At 43.3% G+C, this 20980-nt stretch overlaps 1 protein-coding gene across 8 annotated transcripts in view; it reads left to right on the forward strand.

Annotated features, from left to right (window-relative positions):
* Positions 1-20980, forward strand: part of LOC105203258 (WAS/WASL-interacting protein family member 1) — a 357301-nt gene that overhangs the window by 322573 nt on the left and 13748 nt on the right. For 7 of the 8 annotated variants that reach the window (XM_039458358.1, XM_039458359.1, XM_039458357.1 and 4 more), the window contains one exon: positions 10952-11213. In XM_039458358.1, coding sequence (XP_039314292.1) covers positions 10952-11213 — 262 coding nt within the window. Of the gene's footprint in view, positions 1-10951; positions 14183-20980 lie in introns of those variants that run through there. The other variant, XM_039458360.1, reaches the window with a different exon arrangement.

Raw genomic sequence — 20980 nt, forward strand, 5'->3', positions numbered from 1 at the left:
TTCGTTTCCCCTCTCTTCCTCCACTCCCTCCCCCCTTTCCTCCCACACTTTCCATTCCCTTATCACTGAGTTAAACCATCTATCGGACGAACGGCTCCTGAATATTCAGCGATGATGAACAGATGCGCGGGCGAGAAAGAGAGACAGGAGAAAGGGGATGCCTGAATAGAGGCAAAATCAAGTTCGGGATTCGAATTTGACGAGTGACAGTCACGTTCGGACTACTCTGCAGATTAAAGTCTGCTGCTGGGATGCCGGTGTGACACTTCGAAAATGCAAACTCTTTTTTAAATCTCACGAACATCCTTAGACACAAGAATCTCGTAACCTAATGCAAATCAATAAAATTACCTGAACGTGTTTATCCGAATAATAATAGCGGTAAAAACTTTTAACAGTACACGCGCTAAAAAATAATCTACAACGTATTTAATAAATATTTCCTAAAGAGAGAAATTATTAATTTAAATCTTGTCACTCATGCGTCATAAAATCAAGATAACAAAAAAAAAGATGTTTATTATCCCACATTATCCCATCAAAATAACATATTGCGTAATTATATTCTTATAACGCGCGCGCGCGTTAGACCAGACTAATATCATTTAAAAATCCAAGCTTAATCCACAGAAATATACTATGCTTCACGCGTGCCGCTTTGTTGCTACGTCCTGCATCTCACGTTCAAGCAAATTGATCATTCTACCTCCCAGGTACCAATAAAACTTTATATACCGACGAGCGTAATTATTTCCCCTCGTTCTATTGGAAAATACAAGTTTGTTCAATGCCGTCATTACGGACTCACATAGCGTAGTCAAGACGGAGGAACGACGCGAGATCGATCGATCGGCGCATACGGAGGTATCTCGAGGTAACGATCTCGAGGAGGACCGACGATGGTCTGTCGAAACGACATTAATGCCCGAGATCAAAGGAGAGAGAGAGCCCAGAGGACGCCTCTCTTCATCTACGCACTCGCCAAGGTACAATGCGCCTAGCTTGAGTGCTCGCGAATCTTCTCGTGAGACGTGGCGAAACTTCGGGGACGCCTTCGTCTTCGCCTCCATTTCTAATCACTTTTGAGATCATTATAACGTGCACCTTCATATTTGGACGTTTCTCTCTGACTCTCTCTGTTTCTCCTCTCTCCTTCTCTTCTTCGTCGCAAAGATCCTGCCGGATAGTCAAACGGTTAATCACCCGTTTCACTTATTAACCTTCCTATCCCGTCTCGCTGGTACTTTCATTCAACAGCCACCGCCTCCGTTTCTCTTGCTCTGCGCTACTTGAGGTCCTTGATCCGCTGTCTCTCAATATTCCGAATGGGATTAGTTACACATGATTATGCGGCGAAACGTGTTCCATCAACGTATCGTAAGATGCGAACTGTCGAGATTCCATTAAACTCAAAACACTTCCTTACACTATTATACAATGTAAACAAGTGTAAAATTACACTAATAATTCTATAAAACGTGCCTTTTATAACGAAGGCATAGATCGTGAACATAAATGTGATTTTTACACTTGTTTATATAATTTTACATATTTTACAGTGTATAGCTGTATTTTCTAAAATGATTGAAACAAAAATCTTATAACAGATAAACCAGAGATTTTAGATAAAGAGCGGATTTTATCATAGCTGCATTAAATTTGCATAAAAATCGATTTTCAAGATTGAATTCACCCTTACTAAATAAGTAAATAAGTAAATACTTGTCGACGTAATCTGCTTCAACCCTCTCTCTAATTTGCTATTTAACAGCAAGCATCAATGTCCGGAAAACGCTAATCAACAAGAAACAAAAGACTCCCTGTACCTTGAAAGCCCTCCTGCGAGAGTTCGCTTGCTTTCCCTCGCGAACGTTCGCTCATTAGGCAAATCCCACCCTCCCGGTTCGTCCCAAAAAAGGCGTCCGTGCCTCTCCTCGGCCTTAGCATACAAATTTATTCGTAAACTTCCACAATTTAAATGTCCGCGGTGTTTCAATCAAGGGGCGTCGCCGTTCTTCGTCTTCGCTTCTCCCACGCACGTATAAACAACCACCGGATTAGTTTTCCTTCCTTCAAACTTTCATCAGTTCTCTCTCTTTCTCTCTCTCTCTCTCGGCTTTCTCACTGCCTCCCCCACCTTCTCGTCCCGTAACCGAGATATCAACTTTGGAGGATTTTCGTGTTAGCGCGTCAAATATTAAGCAGTCTCGTTTTCATGCCGCAACCAGAGGATGGAGGTAGGAGGAGGAGGCAGGGAAGGGCATGCTCGTGCGGTTCTTTAAGAACTTCGGAACAGCTTCGGAACTCGTTTCGACCTATGATCCCTGTCCTGCTAGCCCAGTATTTCGTAACCCGTAATTATATTTGCTCATTAACCTCCCCTGCCGCCTCATTTTCCATCTTCTGCATTGCTTCCCCCGTGTTTCCACGAGGGATGGAAGTTGCCTTCGGGCACACACATACATTCAGAGAAAGAGAGGGTGGGAGGGAGAGAGAGAGAGAGAGAGAGAGAAGTGAATCTAGGGAATTTTCGAGGAAAGATCTTCAAAATTAGAGTTAATTCCCAAAGGAAGGAACTCTCTCGTAATTACTATTTAAATCTTCCACAGTTTACATTTTTTGATGATATTTAGCTTCTCAGAAATAATGCTAACAAGTTTACGTGTAATCTACTTTGAATAATTTTTAATCTAAAATCTATCCCTTTCTGTCTCTTTTAATTAATCACGGTAATTAATCGGGATATTTGAAATGGAATTAAGTATGGCCTTTATACGTGACTTCTCTTTTGAATGCGCCATCGCCCGAAGCAAATGCAGAGATGAACGAGTTTTGTAAATTACCGTTGCTAATGCTGCGTTACATATTTGTTGGATTTCCAACTCGAGATTGCCGGCTTTACAGAGCATAACTTACGTATCACACGGGATAGCTGTTAATGTCTCCTCGAGAACTACACTGCCAAATGGAAACTCCGGGTGAACCGAAACTATATCGCAGCGGGCTGTCGGTAGTTCCCGGATTCGCGCGTGGTTAATGCGCTCCCGAAATTGTTTAAACTTGCTTATGTAAATAAAATTCGCCAAATTTTCGCTTCCGTTCCCGTTTCGATAAATGATTTCGATAAACGCGATTCGCCGGGGAAGTCCGTCGAAGAGATTTATTGATATTTCACATGAAATTCCATTCGTCCGGCATAATCTGCAGAATTTCATTATCCTCAAAGTGTTTATAGCCTCGTAAAAACACATTAATGTCCATTATTAAAATCGGAAGGAAAACATTAATTCTTCTTTGCCTCCTCTGCAACCCGTATCCCTGCTCCGCTATATTTTCGTTCTCGCGAATTAGCTTGGATTATCTGCACATTAATTCTCTCTGCTAGATTGTTGCCGTTCCAATTGCCGCGGAATGGGGGTTTTCTGGTCGCCTCTGTTAACATTGCGCAATCGAGTCGCGACGGATTAGGCAATGGATAGCGTATTAATTATATTGTTAGCGGACGATGCGAAGCTCGGCTCGACCGCGGCGGTTTTTCCGGCGGTTTCGCATCCGGACACAGCAAATTTGCGGATGAAACCGCATGTTATTGGTCGCCAACGCGCCAGCAGACTTGCCCGCGGACGTGTCTGGCGTAAACTTGTCGGCGGCATTTCGGCCATGCAGAATTTGTTGCGATATTGAGGCGGCACACGAAATTCGCATATGGATAAAAACGAATATTTATTCCTCGCTACTTCTGCCACTCTAAAACACATATCCTTTTTCCTTCGCGTTCTAAGAAGATGTGTAAATAACAGTTTTTATTAGATTAGAATCGATGTTGTTGCGCGGTTTGATATTTTGCTGAAAAATAAATTTACAGAATGGAACAACGTTTTTAACGGGTGACCACTTTTGTTTTTATTTACAACCACATATTTTAATTCATTGTGGAAAATAACTAAATCGAGTATTTTGTTCTGTCCATTTATATAACCTCTTGTTACTGCATCCCATAAAGAAAATCGATAAATAAATCCGGCGATCAAAGCTGTCCTTCGTATAAACAATCGTCGAACTAGAAAGCCCGCTTTTTATACTTTCGGGAAATATAAGAAGCGATAGATAAGGCGGTGATCCTGTTTTATTGGGACGTAACCGACATGTCGTCGAGGAGAGAGCACGCCGCGATTTTGTTGGTGTAGTGGTGGACTAAAACATCGGCACCCTCTATCGAACTAGCTCGTTCTCGCGAAGGTTAAACCGCTTTAAGCTGGCAAGTACATACCAGCCGTCAATCGCACCCTTACGCTCGTTACCCTGAAAAAATTGCGGCCCGTAAAGGTCCTCCTCGCCTGTTTCACGCCGATCGCCGGTGCAAGGCCATCGATCGACCAGCCCCGAATACCCGCATATTTTAAGTGCGCGTCATGCACACGCTCCTCGCGCTGGTTTTGACGGTTCTTAAAAACCACTCGAGAAACCTTCGCCCCGCGCGTTTGCGTTTTCCACGAGCGAATTTTCGTTGCCGTTCCCTTTTCTACCACCAAATCACGATTTGCATAATAACGAACGCGATGGCGGGAAGGGGAAAAAATAAAAAAAAAAACGAGTAGAGAAAGGAAATGAGATGGCGAGAGAGGGAAGAATCTCCCGATATCTATCTTCCATTTGAAAATTCAAGGAATGATATGTATGAGATGTGCATTCGTAACGCCTCAAAATGGCGAAGTGCAGGCAACCGCGTATCAAAAGCACATCAACCGTCGGTCGTGCTGCGCACTTAAGCGCTAAATAAGGAAACGGCGAACGTTCAAAGTTACATAGAACACTCGCAGCCGGTGCTGTTTGTAATTCTGGCTCCCAGATATCGAAAATGGGAAACGTCACGGAGATTCGAGTATCCCCGAGCATCGTGCAAACGTATCTCTGGAATAAATCATTTTTTTTTATTCGTGACCGTAAACCCGACTCGTAGATAGGAGCGCCCATCCGTGGTCATAAAGGGTTTTCGACAGGGTTCGTTCACGAAAGGACTGTTACCCCGGGCTAGAGATCGGGTAAGGATCGATGGTGAATCTCGACGGGGCCCCGTCACTGATAACCGGCCGCCTCGCATGACCGAACCGGAATAATGCTCGCTGTATGCTAAACCTCCCTGATAAGCGCGCGCCGACCCCTACGGCGCGATAGCAACAAAACAATATTACCCTCCCTGCGTAGATACGAGATAGATTCGGTTTTACATCGAGCTATCAAACAAATATACCGAACGGATTTCGGGATGGTGCGTAATAACGGTACTCTCGTTATCAATATATAACAAATAAATAACAAACCGAAAGATTGATGCGCCGACACTCAATGCCTCTCAGACCTCTTCTCCCTTCTTCCGTTGCACTCGTATTGAAATATAATTGAAAAATTGACTCACCTACCAGATGCGCAACGAGCGGAGTTACTCAGCCACGAAGCTGCGGTGATACTGTAACACACAAACGTAAGATTTAAAAATTAAAACTGCGCTCAAAATAATCAATGTATCAAAAGTTAATTCTGACAGGCACATGAAATTTTTAGAATTTTACTTTCAATTAGATATTCAGTAATTTAATCGTATCCGAAAAATATCTTCACAAAATTCAATTTCTATAAAATTGTATATTTTTTCTTTTTTTAAGTATTTTTTAATTTATTGCGACAAAAAAAAAGACTAGAAATTTTATATAAATAAGAAATATGTATTTACCCCAAGGTTGCTCCGTTGGGGCCCGATGCCTCTCCCAGTCCCCCTCCTCCTCTCAGATCCTGTAAATCTGTAACGTACAAGTATAACAAAAATTATAGCAACGGTCAAAATAATTAATATATTAAAGAATAATTATGCAGTTCGTAAATTTAACTTTCAATTATGATATTCAGTAATTTAGTCATATCATATTCAAAAATTTCCAGGACTAGCAATAAAAGTTCGATGAAAATCTCTGGCTTTCCAGGTTTTTCCACGTAGTGAACACCCTGGTTAATAACAATGGGTATTTCTAACGATGGCATTTATCTCCGATATTAACTATCGGCAGCTTATCGATTGCTACAAACTCGATTACGTCTGGCTTCACATTTATATCCACTTTTACTCTCCGCTCTATTTTTAGAAATTCGATACAACTGATACAGTTATAGCTCTTCTCCAAGGGATCCGGACAGTTCCTAATACATTTTTAAAAAAGGTTATTCCGGCAATAAGTTCGAAACGAAAAGAAAATGAAAAAAAAAGTCGTAGCGATATTCTTGTTCTCCAGACGGAAAAGTCTCAAGCGTGTATTCCTACGTTTAAAAAATTTTTTCTTTATTAAATTTAATTTTTGCGCGACATGGATGTCATGGCGAGGGTGGGTGCCCGTTTATAGAGACAACGTCCGGGGTGTATCTAGCGCGCATTGATATGCAAAATTTGTAGTTTCGAGGAACTCAGGAGCGACTTTGGGCGCGTGCGCGCGTGTGAGAACGGCGAGTAAACTTCAAGATCCTAGGTGTCTCGGGTTCTAGCTTTATGATCGGCCTCGCGCCTTTGGTGCACGTACGCGCGAGTATCGGATGTGACCCTCTAGTATACGAAAGCTCGCTAATCCGCTCCTAAACATTACCCCATACTGTTCTCTCAAATCCGCCATAATCTTAAACTCACTAGTTTAAGATTATAAAGTCATTGTATCTGCGGTAGAGAGTAATGAAAAATTGATGCAGAAATAATGAATGCTATCTGCGCGCGAGAATGTACGTGAGTCGGAAAAGTCGGTGGAAACAGGTCGCCGTTTTCACATATCTTGGTGTTGTCGAAAAATACATTACTGTCTTTTGATAATTTTATACGAAATTATTGTTAGAAACGTCGTAGCAAATACATGATAAAAGAAATTTAATAACAGAATGTAACTCTGACATAAAACTGCAAAAATAATAAATGTGTCATGTTGTAATTAGAATAGGATCTATTAAAAGCTGATGAAATGAATGAATAGAAAATAAGCACGTTCTAACAAATACGATATGTTTCATAAAATAGAATAATACCTCAATGCAGTAAAAATGATTCGAGTAAATTCAAAACTTCAATAAAATCAATAAAGTTGACATCTCGCGCGTATTTAATATTTTACCGATTATCGATGTTCTATCGCTCGTATTATTTTCATGCCAATGACGTATCAAAGGTGCATTTGGCTGATGTACCGCCGCGTATCCTATCTGCGCGCGAGGATGTATGTGAGTCGGAAAAGTCAGTGGAAACAGGGAGAAATGTCGCGAAAGCGCAAGAGCGAGCGGGAGAACGAACGAACGAACGAACGAGCGCGGGTGGGGAATGGCAGTTAATTAGCTCGAGTTAAAAGCTCGGCTTAAATGACCTATTCAGCGCTTAGCATCGAGCGAATTCACTTTGCGCTCTCTCGACTCCATCCCCGTCCGAGGAAGATCCCGAGGAGCAGCCCCTGCGTCGCACGCGCCGCATCACGTTGTCTCGCGTCTTCGCGCTCTTAGGCCGCTTTCACATCGAAAACTCATCGTGTTGTATAGTTGAATGTTAAGCAAATTAAAATTAAGGAATTTAAGCAGTATTTTCTACGAAATCCTGTTACTAGAAATATATGAAAAGGGCATTCTTGTAACAAAATGCAAAGTATATTTTCTCGAATTCTTTTCAGATAAGGAAAATATTACCTGAAGAAGTAACTTTCTTCAGATTCTCGCGACTCTTTTTCTTTCGCGTCTTTAATTCATTCAAGAAATTCATTTAATTCCTTCCGTGCACTTTTGGAAATCGTTGAGGGCGTGAAACCCCCGGGCTTTGAATCGTTTCCTGCATCGCCAGCCGAGCTTCCTTTCAATCTCGTCGCCCTCCGGCAACTACTACCGTTCCCCGTATCATCATGACTAAATAAAATCTATTAGGAAATGGAACAGGGCGCAGCAGGCAGTTGTGAGTGAGTGTAATGAAAAATCTTTACTGTAACGATGACGAAGCGCAGGGGGAGAGAATTGATGTGGCAGGCGCAAATGCGATATCGATACAGGGATGTAAACGCCAAAAGAGCCAAGTTCCGCGCCAACAGGTTACACGAATTTGATATACCTGATTTGAGAATTTAGTGAAACAGTAAATACTTGAAAAGAAATAAAATTTTCGCACATTTGTAAAGAAGTATCATGTTTACCATCGAATGACGTGCGCATTCGATGGTATATGCAAACGTAATACTCCGCATGAACGGGTTTGCTCTTAAGTAAATCCGCGAATGTTGTTTACACAATGCCCCTGCAAGTCGGAGCTTTATACGCAAGCACGGTCACGAAGCAGAAATCATATTCAGCGATTCGATAATCGATCAGTCCGTATTTACACCGTTACCCTTTCCGCCTTCTCATCCGCGCCGCATTCCCACCCTCTCCGCTCGGCTTAGAAGAAGCGGATCTCTCCGTTTTCTCAACTCGACCTACTGCTGCGAAGTGCAGCGCGAGTTGTTAACCTTAGCTTGTGGTTTAATTACACGGGCAAATATTATCGAACTGACGGAGTTAATTAGATAATTAAAACTTGAAGGGTAAACTACTTTGCGAGCCGAGCAGTGCCCCGGTCTTTGAATATACATGAACGTATACATGTAGATACCATCAGTGTCTGCGCTTTATGTTGAAAGATGCACAAGACGGAGGATCGCTAACCGAAGATCCTTCGCGTTCAAGGAAATAGAAAGAAAAATCAAATGGGAGCTTTCGCAAAGTCACACACGGTCCTTTATCTCGCTCCAAGTGTATCCACGGAGAACTTGAAAATTTATAAAAATATGATTTTACAGTTCTGTGGCGAGAATCTTCATTTAATAAAATATATCAATAAAATAATCGATAGCTAAAGAAATAATCCATGCAATTAAAAAAATATTTTCATTTATCAAAGAAATACACCAATATTCCTTTTTAATTACTCAACGCAGTATTCCGTGACTTATAGGATTAAATGAATTACGTGCAATTTCTCTCGTGATTTACGACTACGTGGCGCCAACGGTACGTTGACGAAGAAATCCCTTTAAAAAGGAGGAATCTAGCGGCGGGAGATCAGCGGCCGTATGTTTCCGGCATCATTATCTCCGGTCGGCAGAACTCTCGGGACCCTCGTCAGAGTCGGCGTTTATACCGCGAATCCTCTCTCGGATAAGTGAATCCCCACAGTCGGACGAGCCGAGTTTAAACGCTTCAGCCAGCGCGACCCGCGATTAGCGAAGGAGACGACTGTGACCGTGATGGACAGATCAGAGATGCGCGTGTATCACCTTCTAGGCTTTGCGATGTGCGAAATTTCGCAGCTAACGCTCAACGGACCGGCAGACGTATCTTATCTAGAACGTAGAATACATTATATTCCGCACACACGAATATATGAAGGTGTATTATATGTATAATACTATTTTTCATTTTACTTCGAATGCTTAATTTTTTTTTTTCTTCGTATCAAGAAAGAGTGCGCTTACAGTGCGAAATATTTAAATGACCGTTTTCATCCCGATGATTACATCAGATTTTTATCTCGAAACGAGGAATTTTAGGATGGATAGGTTATCTGTTCTCTAATTTTTTTATCTTACTACCTTTTTTGAGATGATACATGCGCATATTGAAAGACACGACGGTTTATAACCTGGTTTAACAGCACGAACGTCGCTGTCCGTTTATATTAGATTTAGTACAATTCAGAATTAGATTGTCCGCATTCCGCGCAAGATGCAACGCTAATTCAAAGTGAGAGTACGAGCCAATTTACGCGTATATTACAGATGTGTATTTGTACAATCGTGCAGATACCGGCCGAGCAATCACGACCGCGTTATTATGTGCTCGTTGAGCATATGTTAATTCGCACAGGAGATGATGAATGCGACGAAGATGTACCGGGTATCTCGAAATTATAAATTACCTTTCCTTTGTTCTCTCTTTCTCTAATATTAAATATATTAAACTTAAATTAAATTTCCATTAAGAAAATAAAATACAAAATTCTTTTAAAAGTAAAAATACTGTTATTTATTTAGACCCCTGATTATATTAATATTTGTGAAAATTCCAAAAATTTTCTCGTTAATTCGCAACGAATCCTATTGTTATCTAATCACAATCATTCAATAATTCGATGTTTTTGTAGATAAAAACCATTTGTCAACCATAACTGATTAAAAAGAGAGAGAGAAAGAGAGAGAGAGAGAGAGAGAGAAATTGCGACTGTCCCGGGACACCCTGTATATACGTAAAACGGCGCTGATAGGCAAACGCAGTGCCCGATTCATTAAAGTTTACACCGAGGAAAGCTCTCGAGTGCGCCCACAGCAAAGCGCCCGCCTGTACAAACAATTGCAACGAGCTCCCAACTAATCTGGTGTGTCGACGGGGGCTGGTCGACGACGGGGAGTGGAGAAGAGGCGGAGTAGGAGATGAGAGCAAAGTAGAATATCAACATCCTCCGCTCGTCCAACTTGAGGAATTTGCTGCGAGCTTTCCGAGATGGTGTTTCGAATGAAACCAGGAGCAACGCATAGAATCGTCCCGACTGACCGAATTTATCTTAAAACGTGCGCGTGTCTGAATTTGCAAGAGTTATGCAAAAGGAAAAGGATATTCTAAAGAAAATTCCTTCCGTTTGTCCTCTGCGTAAAACGTAGAATGCAGTTCCGTTTATATCAATTATAGCTTAATCTAGTGGAAACTGCTACAGATTTATTATTGTCCTTGCAACAAGAAAATTCAAGAAAAATTGAGCTTTTGAGCATCTAAATGTCACCCTTATGGGGTAATGAATTTTAATCAATGTGCGACAATCTCTCGCAATTTCATATTCATGAGCACTTGGTATATCTTTTAATGAGATACTCTTATCACCCGTCCGTCCAATAACGTCGTTTCTTCTTATTTGTTGCAGGCACAAGCGGAAAGTGCAGAATTTGCTGCCATGCAAGAGCGCAGCAGGCGCGGCGGCGGTTGCTGGACGGAGTCGCGTGCTGCCAGACGGCCAGCCGCATTCGGGCCCCGGCATTGGCGGCGGCGGCGGCGGCGGCGGCGGCGCCGGCGGTGGCGGCGCCGGCGGCGCCGTTCTTTACGAGGACCTACAGGATCACGCGATGTCGCATTCACAGCTGCACAATCACCTGCCGACGAGCCACGGTCAGGCGCCGACGATCGAGGTACGAAATCCCGAGGCCCACCCGCGGGTCCCCCCGCCGCCACGCGAACCACCACTGCTACCTGCACGCAGGGAAAAGAGACCGCCGCAGCCGCATCATCTAGACTATCTCGACTATCGCGACCCTAGGTCGATCCTACGCGTCCAGGACAAGCCGTCGCGGGCGGTCCTGGGCGGCTATCGGACGCCGCGCGCCCTTTTAGCTAAATCGCAGGGGGTGCCCCTGTCGATCGCCGCCACCGCCCAGTCGTCCGCCGCTCGACTCGCTCCGGGCGGCACGCCTGGCGCGAACAGTCCGCTACTGCTGCGAAACGAGAGCAACCTTCTGCGAGACAGCCACCTGCTGCTGGCTACACAGAACGCCTTGATTACAAGCCAGCGACCTCCCTCACCCCCAACGCCACCCTCGCCCATCCTTTCCCGCGGGGAATTTCCGCAGACGTGTCGGGACCTCGATGTCGGCTTGACTGCCGACGGCTATCCGGCCGATGTGCGAGTCCCCGCGAGACCCCGTGATTCCGGTATCCCCATCACTCCTACTCACCGACCCAGACTGCGCGCCTCCCCCGCTCGGACACCGTCGACGAGCCCCAACGCGGGGCCGACGACGATGACGACGTCGACGACGACGACGACGGTGCCGAGGCTCGCAGTCCGAGAGGAAGGTCGCAGGCGACTCTCGGTTGACTCCGAGGGCTATTCCTATATAGACTTTAAAGACTCGGAGTTAGAGTCTATGAGATACGGACGCACCGAAACCGCGATTCCTCTCAGCAATAGCAGGCGGCTGTTACGATCGACGACTGCGAGATCGAGCTCAATCGATTCCGACGGTTACTCGTACATCGTTGATTACGGCAGAAGAGCGCCCGGCGCCGCCAGGAGGCTCGTCGCCGACGGCACCGAGGAGGAGGTCTGTCCGCTCTGCACCATGCAGCAGATACACCACCTCCTCAGTCAACCGGAGCAGGACGTTTACTTGCACGTCCAGGACACGTGACACGTACCGTCTTGGCCGTCGGTCGACAGTCTCGTGGCGGCGTAGGGGCGTAACCGGATGAGATTTCCGTACGCGTATCCCAAGGCGGAAGTTCCAACATATCTTCGCGAGTATCGCGCGTCGGCCAAGGTCGACCGAGCGACATTCGATTACCGAGCGTCGTGTGCTATCTTCCTATTTCGTGGCCGTGATGTGACGCGACGTAAAGTGACGCGACGAGACATGACGTGACGCGCGACGCGACGCGACGTGACGCGACGCGACACGATGTCATAGCGTAAAAGGGACGCAGCTGCGTCTCGCGTCTAAGGTTATCGTCGTAGATTATCTGGCGCCCTGCGGATTCCGGCGAGCGGACGGAGGCGTAGCACCAGGTATTCCATTGACATTGACACTAAGGCTGTGTGTGCTTCGTGATTCGAACTCTCTCTCTTTCCTCTGCAAGAGTGTGTGCTGCCGATTTCTGATTTAACATTTAGTTTGTAATCTCTTTCGTAAGCTTTAATATACTTGTGGTCCCGGACAAAGTTACGAGAGGCGGCTTTAATAAATCGCGATAAGCATAATCGGTCAGTATTCGCGCATTTAATTTTTATACAGAGCTCCAGCGGACGCTGGAACACAGATGAAAATGTTAACACTTTACGTTTTTCTTTTGAATGCTGACTAATTTGACTTAACGCTATTTATTAGAGACAGTTTCCGGGTTCTCTTGACTTTCGGGAAAGTTCTGAAAAAATTCAGATCACACGATGCTTCCTCACTGGCTTCGAAAAGATTGTAGCTAGTTTTTTCACATTTCTAGAGAAATGGGTAGGTAGAAAAGAGAAGCGACTCTATACGCACTATATGCTTATAAAAAGAATTGATTCATTATTACCATACTCACTATTAACATAATTATACGACTAGTTGCTAAAGGAAAGCGTCTTGTAATCCGAATGCCAGAAGAAGACACAAAAAAAAAATACTTGAAGACAATCGCGACGTAGTTGTTCGAATGCTTACTCCTGTAAGAGAGAAGTACAATATACACTACTTTATATACACGATGACAGAAATAAGCATTCAGTGTCGTCGGCACTTATAGACATGCACCCACGTCTCTCGCAGAGGAAAACCGTTCGTAACCGTTTTCTCGCGTACAGGGAGAAATAAAGCTTCTGTTAATTTATTATTAATTAATTTGTCAATTTCGAACGTTCGAGTCACGCGAGCTTTCACTCTATCAACGGGCGTTCGTTCACTCTCGTTGCCGCCGCTCGACGCGGAGACGCCAGGACGGGCTAGTCAGTATTTATTTTGTTACTTCGGAGCCGTGCCCGCGCAACCCCCAACAAACTGACAAATCGAAAGAACGCTTGACAGAGAGGAGAGAGGAAACGAGAAAGCGTGACGCGAAGTATCTAAAACAGGGCGGACGCGCGGGGCCTTATTCGTCGGTTGTACAGGCACGGCGGCCGGGCGCACTCTATGGTTGTAAATAGATTAGAGATTAGACCCGTAAATTTTGTAAATAGCACCTACGAAAAAACGATATATCGACAGGATTTAATATATATATATATATATAAATTTAGAATATATTATATATAAAGAAAAAAGGACATGAAGGGATACGCCGTCAGAGCATCGCGAAGAAAGAGAGAGCCTGATTTCCCGATTTGTAAATTAGCATTATCATTATAATTGCGAATATAAGGGACACCGCTGTTAATGTCGCCGTCTTTAGTACTACGATTATTACGATTATTATTAGTCTATTACTATTATTATTATTATCATGATCGTTATTTATTATGCACCTCGCCGGACGGTCGGCACGGTGTCCTGTAAATAACGTCGCGAGCTCGACGAGGCGAAGAGCGAAACGACGGTCCTGTGTATATCTTGAGTTAATGGAAGAAAGAGAGAGGGAGCGAGAGTTTGGAGGAGAGATTTGAGAAAAATAAAATTACTTTGCTGAAAAATTTGACGAGGAGTGGTTATTGACCCGGTCCACACTCCTGTCCCATCCCTCGCATCCATTCACGACACGCCCACACGATCGACCACAAAAAGATCGTGAATTATTCTAAGCGAGCGTCTCTCGAGATCGGAAAGAGCCTCGAAAAGCGCACATACGCGCGATCAAGAGAGAAAAGTAGACGCCAGTTTTCTCTCGCGTACCAAAATCGTCTCCCGATACAATGACAATACACGTGGACACGGAATAACCACTTCTGTGTTCAAACTTTTTCTTCTACTGTCTGACTAAAGATATGCAAACGGCCTATGTATCGCTCGTCAGGTTACACCGATTAATATTCCAGTACTTTTGGCATTAATCGGATAATTCTGTTGGACGAAAAATTATTTCTGATCCAGGATTTCCCGTGCAAATAGAAAAACAAAAGAACAAACATTTAATGGACCAAACTCCCGACTAAAGGCCGTCGATGCGATCAGCGAGTTTCTTTTTCGGTGATGAATTCTCACACAAATGAGAAAAAATGAGAAAGAAAATGGGACACAGTCCGCGGAGGAAGAAAAGGGCGGGAGGGTCAAAGAGGGAGAATAAAGAGCGACTTCTGAAGAGAGGGTGCGGGCAAGCAGAGGGTAAGAGATTGACGCGTCACCATTGTGCCGCGTCACCTTTGCTCCCCAAGAGCGATTGCCATCTCTCTCGCGGACGAATAGATCTCTAATTTCGCAAATGGAGCCGAGCAAGTATCCGGCGACGCGACGCAACGCGACGCGACGCGTCGCGTCGCGTCGCGGCGCGGGGATCTTTTTCTTCCTCTGCTTTCTTTGCGCCGCACGGGCCACGTGTAATTTAATTGCTGAGAGGTCGGCAGAAGCGGGTGTGCGTCTCGTGTCTCGCCTTCGTCCCCCGCGCGGCACCCAGCAACGACTGTTACCACTTGCAGGTTGGTCGGGGTCGACGCTCGAAAATTTTGACATCCACGTGTTCGCCGATTCCGACTCGCTCTTTCTTCTTCTCGCACCGTGAGACGCCTCGTTGAACAGCACACATAAATATTTGAGCGGCGCGGAAAAAAAGGGAGTTGTGATTTTTAATGGACGACCAGAATTAAAAAGGCGCGGAAAACACGTGCTTCAATCATGATTCTCGTCGCGAAAAGATGGCTACTCGAAACTCAAATTCGTATTTACAGCGTTCGCGATTTCTTCGGTGTCGAAGGAGTTCAGAATCTTTAGAGATATATAATATTTCGCTTCTCACATCAAGATAAAACGGACCTACAGGATCTAGCAAAAAAGTTTATTCCGAATGATTTCGTTTGATCGCACGAGATAAATTAGATTTACTTTAATTCTCAACCGCTGGAGCGAACGTAAAGGGTGAGAAAAGAGAAATCACTATAGTGAAGTCATAAGTCTTGGAATTAAAAGAAATAAATAAAAAATCCGGATGTATCTGCAGATGAAAGGATCTGCGGATACCCTGTATATTTTTCAAGATCTGGATTTCATCGTGGAAATAAGAACTGAAGAGAAGTAAAAAGCGTTCTCCCGCTGAATAATGGCAATGGTGTGGATTTTCTTTAGAAATCCCGAGATCGAATAAAAGACTTAGCTGTTTCAACTAAGAGTTGATATCCATTACACGATGCATGAGATATTCTGAAATTAATGAAATTAGAACTTCCGTTCTCCTTCGGATAATATAATCCGACAATCCCGACAACCACGTGTCAATTAGATTACGTTTTTATTTAGCGCTCTCTCGTCGAGAGCTTTTTCTCGCCGCGCGATCTTCTTCCGCTACGTGACAGCTTGTCGATTCGCGAATATGGAGTCGAACCGGGCTTAAATATTTGAATGTCAGCGAATCAAAAGAATTTGGTAGACCAGAAAATCCCGATAGTAACGTGTCGCCGATTTACCGACCATTCCGCGTTTCCCTCGAAAGAGGTCCCGTTTCTCTAAAAATGCTTCCTGCCGGCGAGCTCGCGGAAAGAGGTCAAGTAAAACTCAAATATTTGAATATTATTAAATCGTTCACGTCCATCGAAATCACGTATGCAATGCCGTCATTTTCGAAACGTCCACTTGTCGTTTAAATGATTCAACTTCAAACACGTGCCAGTTATTCTTGCGCAGATAAAAAGAGGATAAAATAGAATGCGTTTAAATATCTTAGATAATTTTACATTTTTAAGAATAAAAGACCTAACATTGCTAAAAGAACTGTGTTCATTATCACGAAATTACATTACAATTTATAATCTATTATACACAGAAAAAAAATTAGGATTAAATCAACAATTCATTGTTTCATATATAAACAAGAATATAAAATCTTCTTGGAAAAATTTATAATCTTAAACAGACACAATTTACGCAAAAAGAAGAATTTTCTTTATATTAAGCAAATTATATCTGTTTAAAATTACAAATTCTTTCAAGATTTTACATTCTTGCTTTTATGTGAAAAAATGAATTGTTAATTTGATACTAACTTTTTTTCTGTGCAGTTTCAATTTCTAAATTGAAAAATAATAAAAAAAAAATTTTTTTCTTTTTTAAAAATATTTCATTCTAATCCATTTGTTATTCAATAAACTTAATTACTGTCGAAATACATTTTTGCTTTCTCGCGATCGTAGACATCAATCTTTTAACTTTTATTTGTGCTCGATACCATATTCAATTCTCGCTGGAAAATTCATTAAGAATCTCGCAGGCGATAAGAAAATTTTCGTGTTCCTCGCGCAGTTTGAATGCAATGTAGAGCCATGTTACCAAAGTTACATGCGTGATAAGGAAATTACAGTCGTGTAGGGATCATTTTGATTACGAAAGTGTATCACGGGGTTAGAATCGAGACGAGAGGAGACGAGAGGCGGGAAGCAGGAGGGAGCGGGGATTTTGCGCGCGTTCTAGTCGACGACGACTAAACCGTAATTATTTCGTCCGCGGGTTCTTTTTACCGCTATCGATCCCGTCATAAATCTCGCCGTGCCGCACCGGATAAACCGCTAGACGGCCAATCCGCCGGCGGAAGTCTATCGATCTAACATCCACCTGTTGTCGGCTCGATTACTACGCGCGTCGGTACCGCGCGTCGTTAGCCTGGGACGTTGTATCTGCAAAGCAGTTGCGACATAGCGACGGGGATAGGGGCTGGCCACCCCGGACTTAGGACCTAATGCAATTGGCGCAGTAACTAACAATTAGCGGGTTACGGTAACGGGACACAGTCACGACATGTATCGGCATATATATAAATACATATATGCATATCGCATACACGCTAGCGAGCTCGATATTATCCGCGATGTAGGACGCCGGAGTCGGAGTGATTACTCTGCTTGAGTTTACAGACACCGTATACTCGAAATGATATGTCAAGAAGCATTAGATATGGAACGCAGAGATGAGTTTATCTACTCAGATGTCTAAAGGAAACTTTGTCTCGCTACAATTTGAAAAAAGAATTTAATGAAACGTAATACCACGAATTTTAGAACGACTATTTTTTTCAAAATTCGTATCGTGAACGTACCCGATCTTTCGCCGCTTTAATGCGTTATTAATGTCAAACATCCGAAAACTCGTTTCCCTCGGGAAACGCGTTCCCAACGAAACTCCATCGGCGGAGTCCCGAATTTTCCAATCGATCGAAATTAATTCAGGAAAGTTCCCGATTATTTATGTCGTGAACTTTCGCAGTTAGGTGGAAAGACGAGGGGGGGAGGACCCCTGTCGCCCCCCTTTTATGTCAGCTAAGGCGCTTTAAGTATGCACTGTCGCCGGCGTCCAGGAGATCTAAGTTTAGCGAGGTGCCGGCCGCCTGCGGGGGCCACGGGATCATTAAAGCGATCAACTTTTCAAAGGCCCCCGCGAGCACCAGCCCGGCCATTATGGGGGGGGGGGGGGACGTATAACAGACATAGAATTTTAATACCGGCGGAAGAAGAAAATGAGAAAGACAAGAAGGAAGTCGGTCGCGTTTTTACACGTTCCGCTTCTTCGGCCAAGTATAAAACTCGCGTAGGGTACCGTAAAATCATTAGGATAATCAGGTCCGCGCGCGCGCGAGTGAAACCGGCCGAATATCGAACTTCTCAACCGGAAGATTGAAAATTCTCCGAACGTGTGGAACTTTGCCAACTCTCATAACTTGCCTAAAAATGCGTCAGTGCCTTTTACGAGGGCTGAGCCGAGGCCTGCCTTCTGTTCTCGGTAAATGCTAGATCATTTTATCCCCTGTTGAGTATTCCGAAATGAAATTGCAGGAAATAAGAAATTTAATGTTAAAATTTTTAAGCAAAGTTTGAAAAAGCTCGCGGAAAAGAAATAATGAAAAAGTTTTGCGCGTTAAACTATGATCGAACATGACAATTCTCTCACGACAATTCTGATTTCGTTTATTTGTTCCATTCGTGAAGTAAATTTCATTATTCGCGCAGGAAAGAAGTCTTCTTGCCCATTTTGCACCGTTTAGATGAGCTATGAGCGGAAGTTTGATTCTCAGGCAACCTGGTTCCGCCTTCGTTCTATCTCGAGCTCGCACTAATGGTGCCTAACTCAATTCCAAGGGGTCGAAGGTTGGACACGCGACTTGGTGAACTCGTATAACTCGACTTTCGAAAGACCCGACTCTATTGCTCGTGCGAGAGGGCGCTTAAGTAAAAATTATCTTGTCACCGGAACAAGGTAAAAATTGCGAAAATTGTATCTCAACTCTATATGTGAAAAATGCTGCAGCAATTTAGAAATACATTAAATCATATTTTGCGGACACTATACGTATACATACAGAGAAACTAGACACGGCATTAAGCGCATTCGCAACGTTTAAGAAAACGTCATTTATACATTAAAAAAAAATTAGATCGAAATTTTTATCTTATAAATTATCTAAATTTTATATTTAAAGTTTTCTGACAAAAAGAAAAAAATAATTGCATAATTCCGATTTGGTTTGGTATATTACAACAATAATTATTTTCACAGACAGATAAATAAGTTAACGCTGAACAAAGCACAATTGGATAACTTTTTATGTTCAGCGCTAAATATACGGATTAGATAACGCTCAAAAAATTGTAGACACCCCAGAAATTATTGACGGTTTTTCAGCACGATAATAAAATCTGTGCTCTTTCAAAGCCGCTGGCACTTACCAGTGGATCCTTTTCTTTTCATGGACGATGGCATCACCTCGAGGACTTCAAGAAACACCCGATTTTCTTTGTTATTATATAATCATCTCCCCACGAATCGCCGAGCAGTTCACTCAATTCCGGCAGTTTGTGCATTCGCGAGAGCGTCCGCGTCTTACGAACGCTCGATTGCATCCGCAGATAGAAGACCGAATTGCAGATACTCGAGAGCTAAGAGCTGATAAAAAAAAATCGCGCAAGCGATTCTGCGTGTCCGAAATAGACAAAAATACTGGAGATTAAACTGAAGTAACTTAAATTTTCTTGCAAGATTAGATAAGATTCTGTTTTATTACGTCTCCTTAGAAAACAAAATTGTGTGCGTATATTCAGACTTTATGTGGATTATACTCGAGAATTCCTAACTTTAATCTCGATATATTCGTTTTTGTGGTGGGATACATGTGATGTATACAACACACACGTATATACACACACATACACACACACACACGCGCGCGCGCATGCGCCTGCTTAGACAAAAATGTGAATCTGATGCAACACATTGGTAAAATGAAGATATTCTAATATGTTTTTGCATCCTACAATTGTTGCACATAATTACACTAACCGATAGCGTGCGTAAAATAGTATTTTATTCTGGGATATCGCGCGGTATCTACATAAAACCGTGTTTCGCGATATTTCTGTGCACAATGAAACTGTGCAATCGATTGGCCTGGACGCAACTCGACAGAATGCATTTACCCATTATTTTTTCGATGTTTTGTAAAATCGACGACCAACGTTCGACCTTTCGGCCCACGCTACCGCCAACGCTTTTAACAGAAGGATCTTTTGCGCGTCCGTCACGCCGTCGCGCGTTGTCGCGATCCGCGACAGATTTCGCGAGAAATAGGGAAAATACATACACATATTTATCGACATATCCGATCCATTTGTCCATCCGCTCGAGATGCAGGCGGCAGGAAACGCGACTCGCACAATTCGGGAGATATAATTTTAGATAGAAACGTAGTCCGCGCGCGACACTCGCGTGGACCCGATATACTCCCACGCGCTATCAGCGATATTTCAGCCCCCGTATGAAGTTGAATTTACGTCACGCGTCGCGATCGTCCTATTTTGCGCGAGGCTACATTACGACATTCGTGAAAAGATATTCTCGTAAAGGAGGAAACGTTATAAATTAACATTCACTAGGAGCTGTCGCGAAGAAACCACGTGGGTGGTTTCTCGTAGAGGACGATATCAAATTATATATATCTGAGAAAAATTTAACTCGGTCGTGTCAAGGGGATGATATTCGAAACGAAATGTAAGTCAGGCGTGGGATATATCCGGATGGAAATGTTCGATTCCCTTAATTAGCACTTGATATCTGGATTCTCCTTTTTAAACGCAACTTTCCAACGTCCCATTTCAATGTAACGCATTTTTCCAACCAAGCATTAGAATAGAATAGCATTAGGATAAGCCAAGTTGAATTAATATCCGATTTTTGTCGAGAGGTGTAATACTCGATGTACATATTGTACGTTAAAATTGAGCTCTGCGAAATTGGACTGGTTTCAATCATCGTATGGTGTCCAGGAGCATAGGGCATTACGGGGTCCCCGGACCAGTGGGAGT

This window comes from Solenopsis invicta, chromosome 16 (assembly GCF_016802725.1).
Source record: "Solenopsis invicta isolate M01_SB chromosome 16, UNIL_Sinv_3.0, whole genome shotgun sequence".
NCBI lineage: Eukaryota > Metazoa > Arthropoda > Insecta > Hymenoptera > Formicidae > Solenopsis > Solenopsis invicta.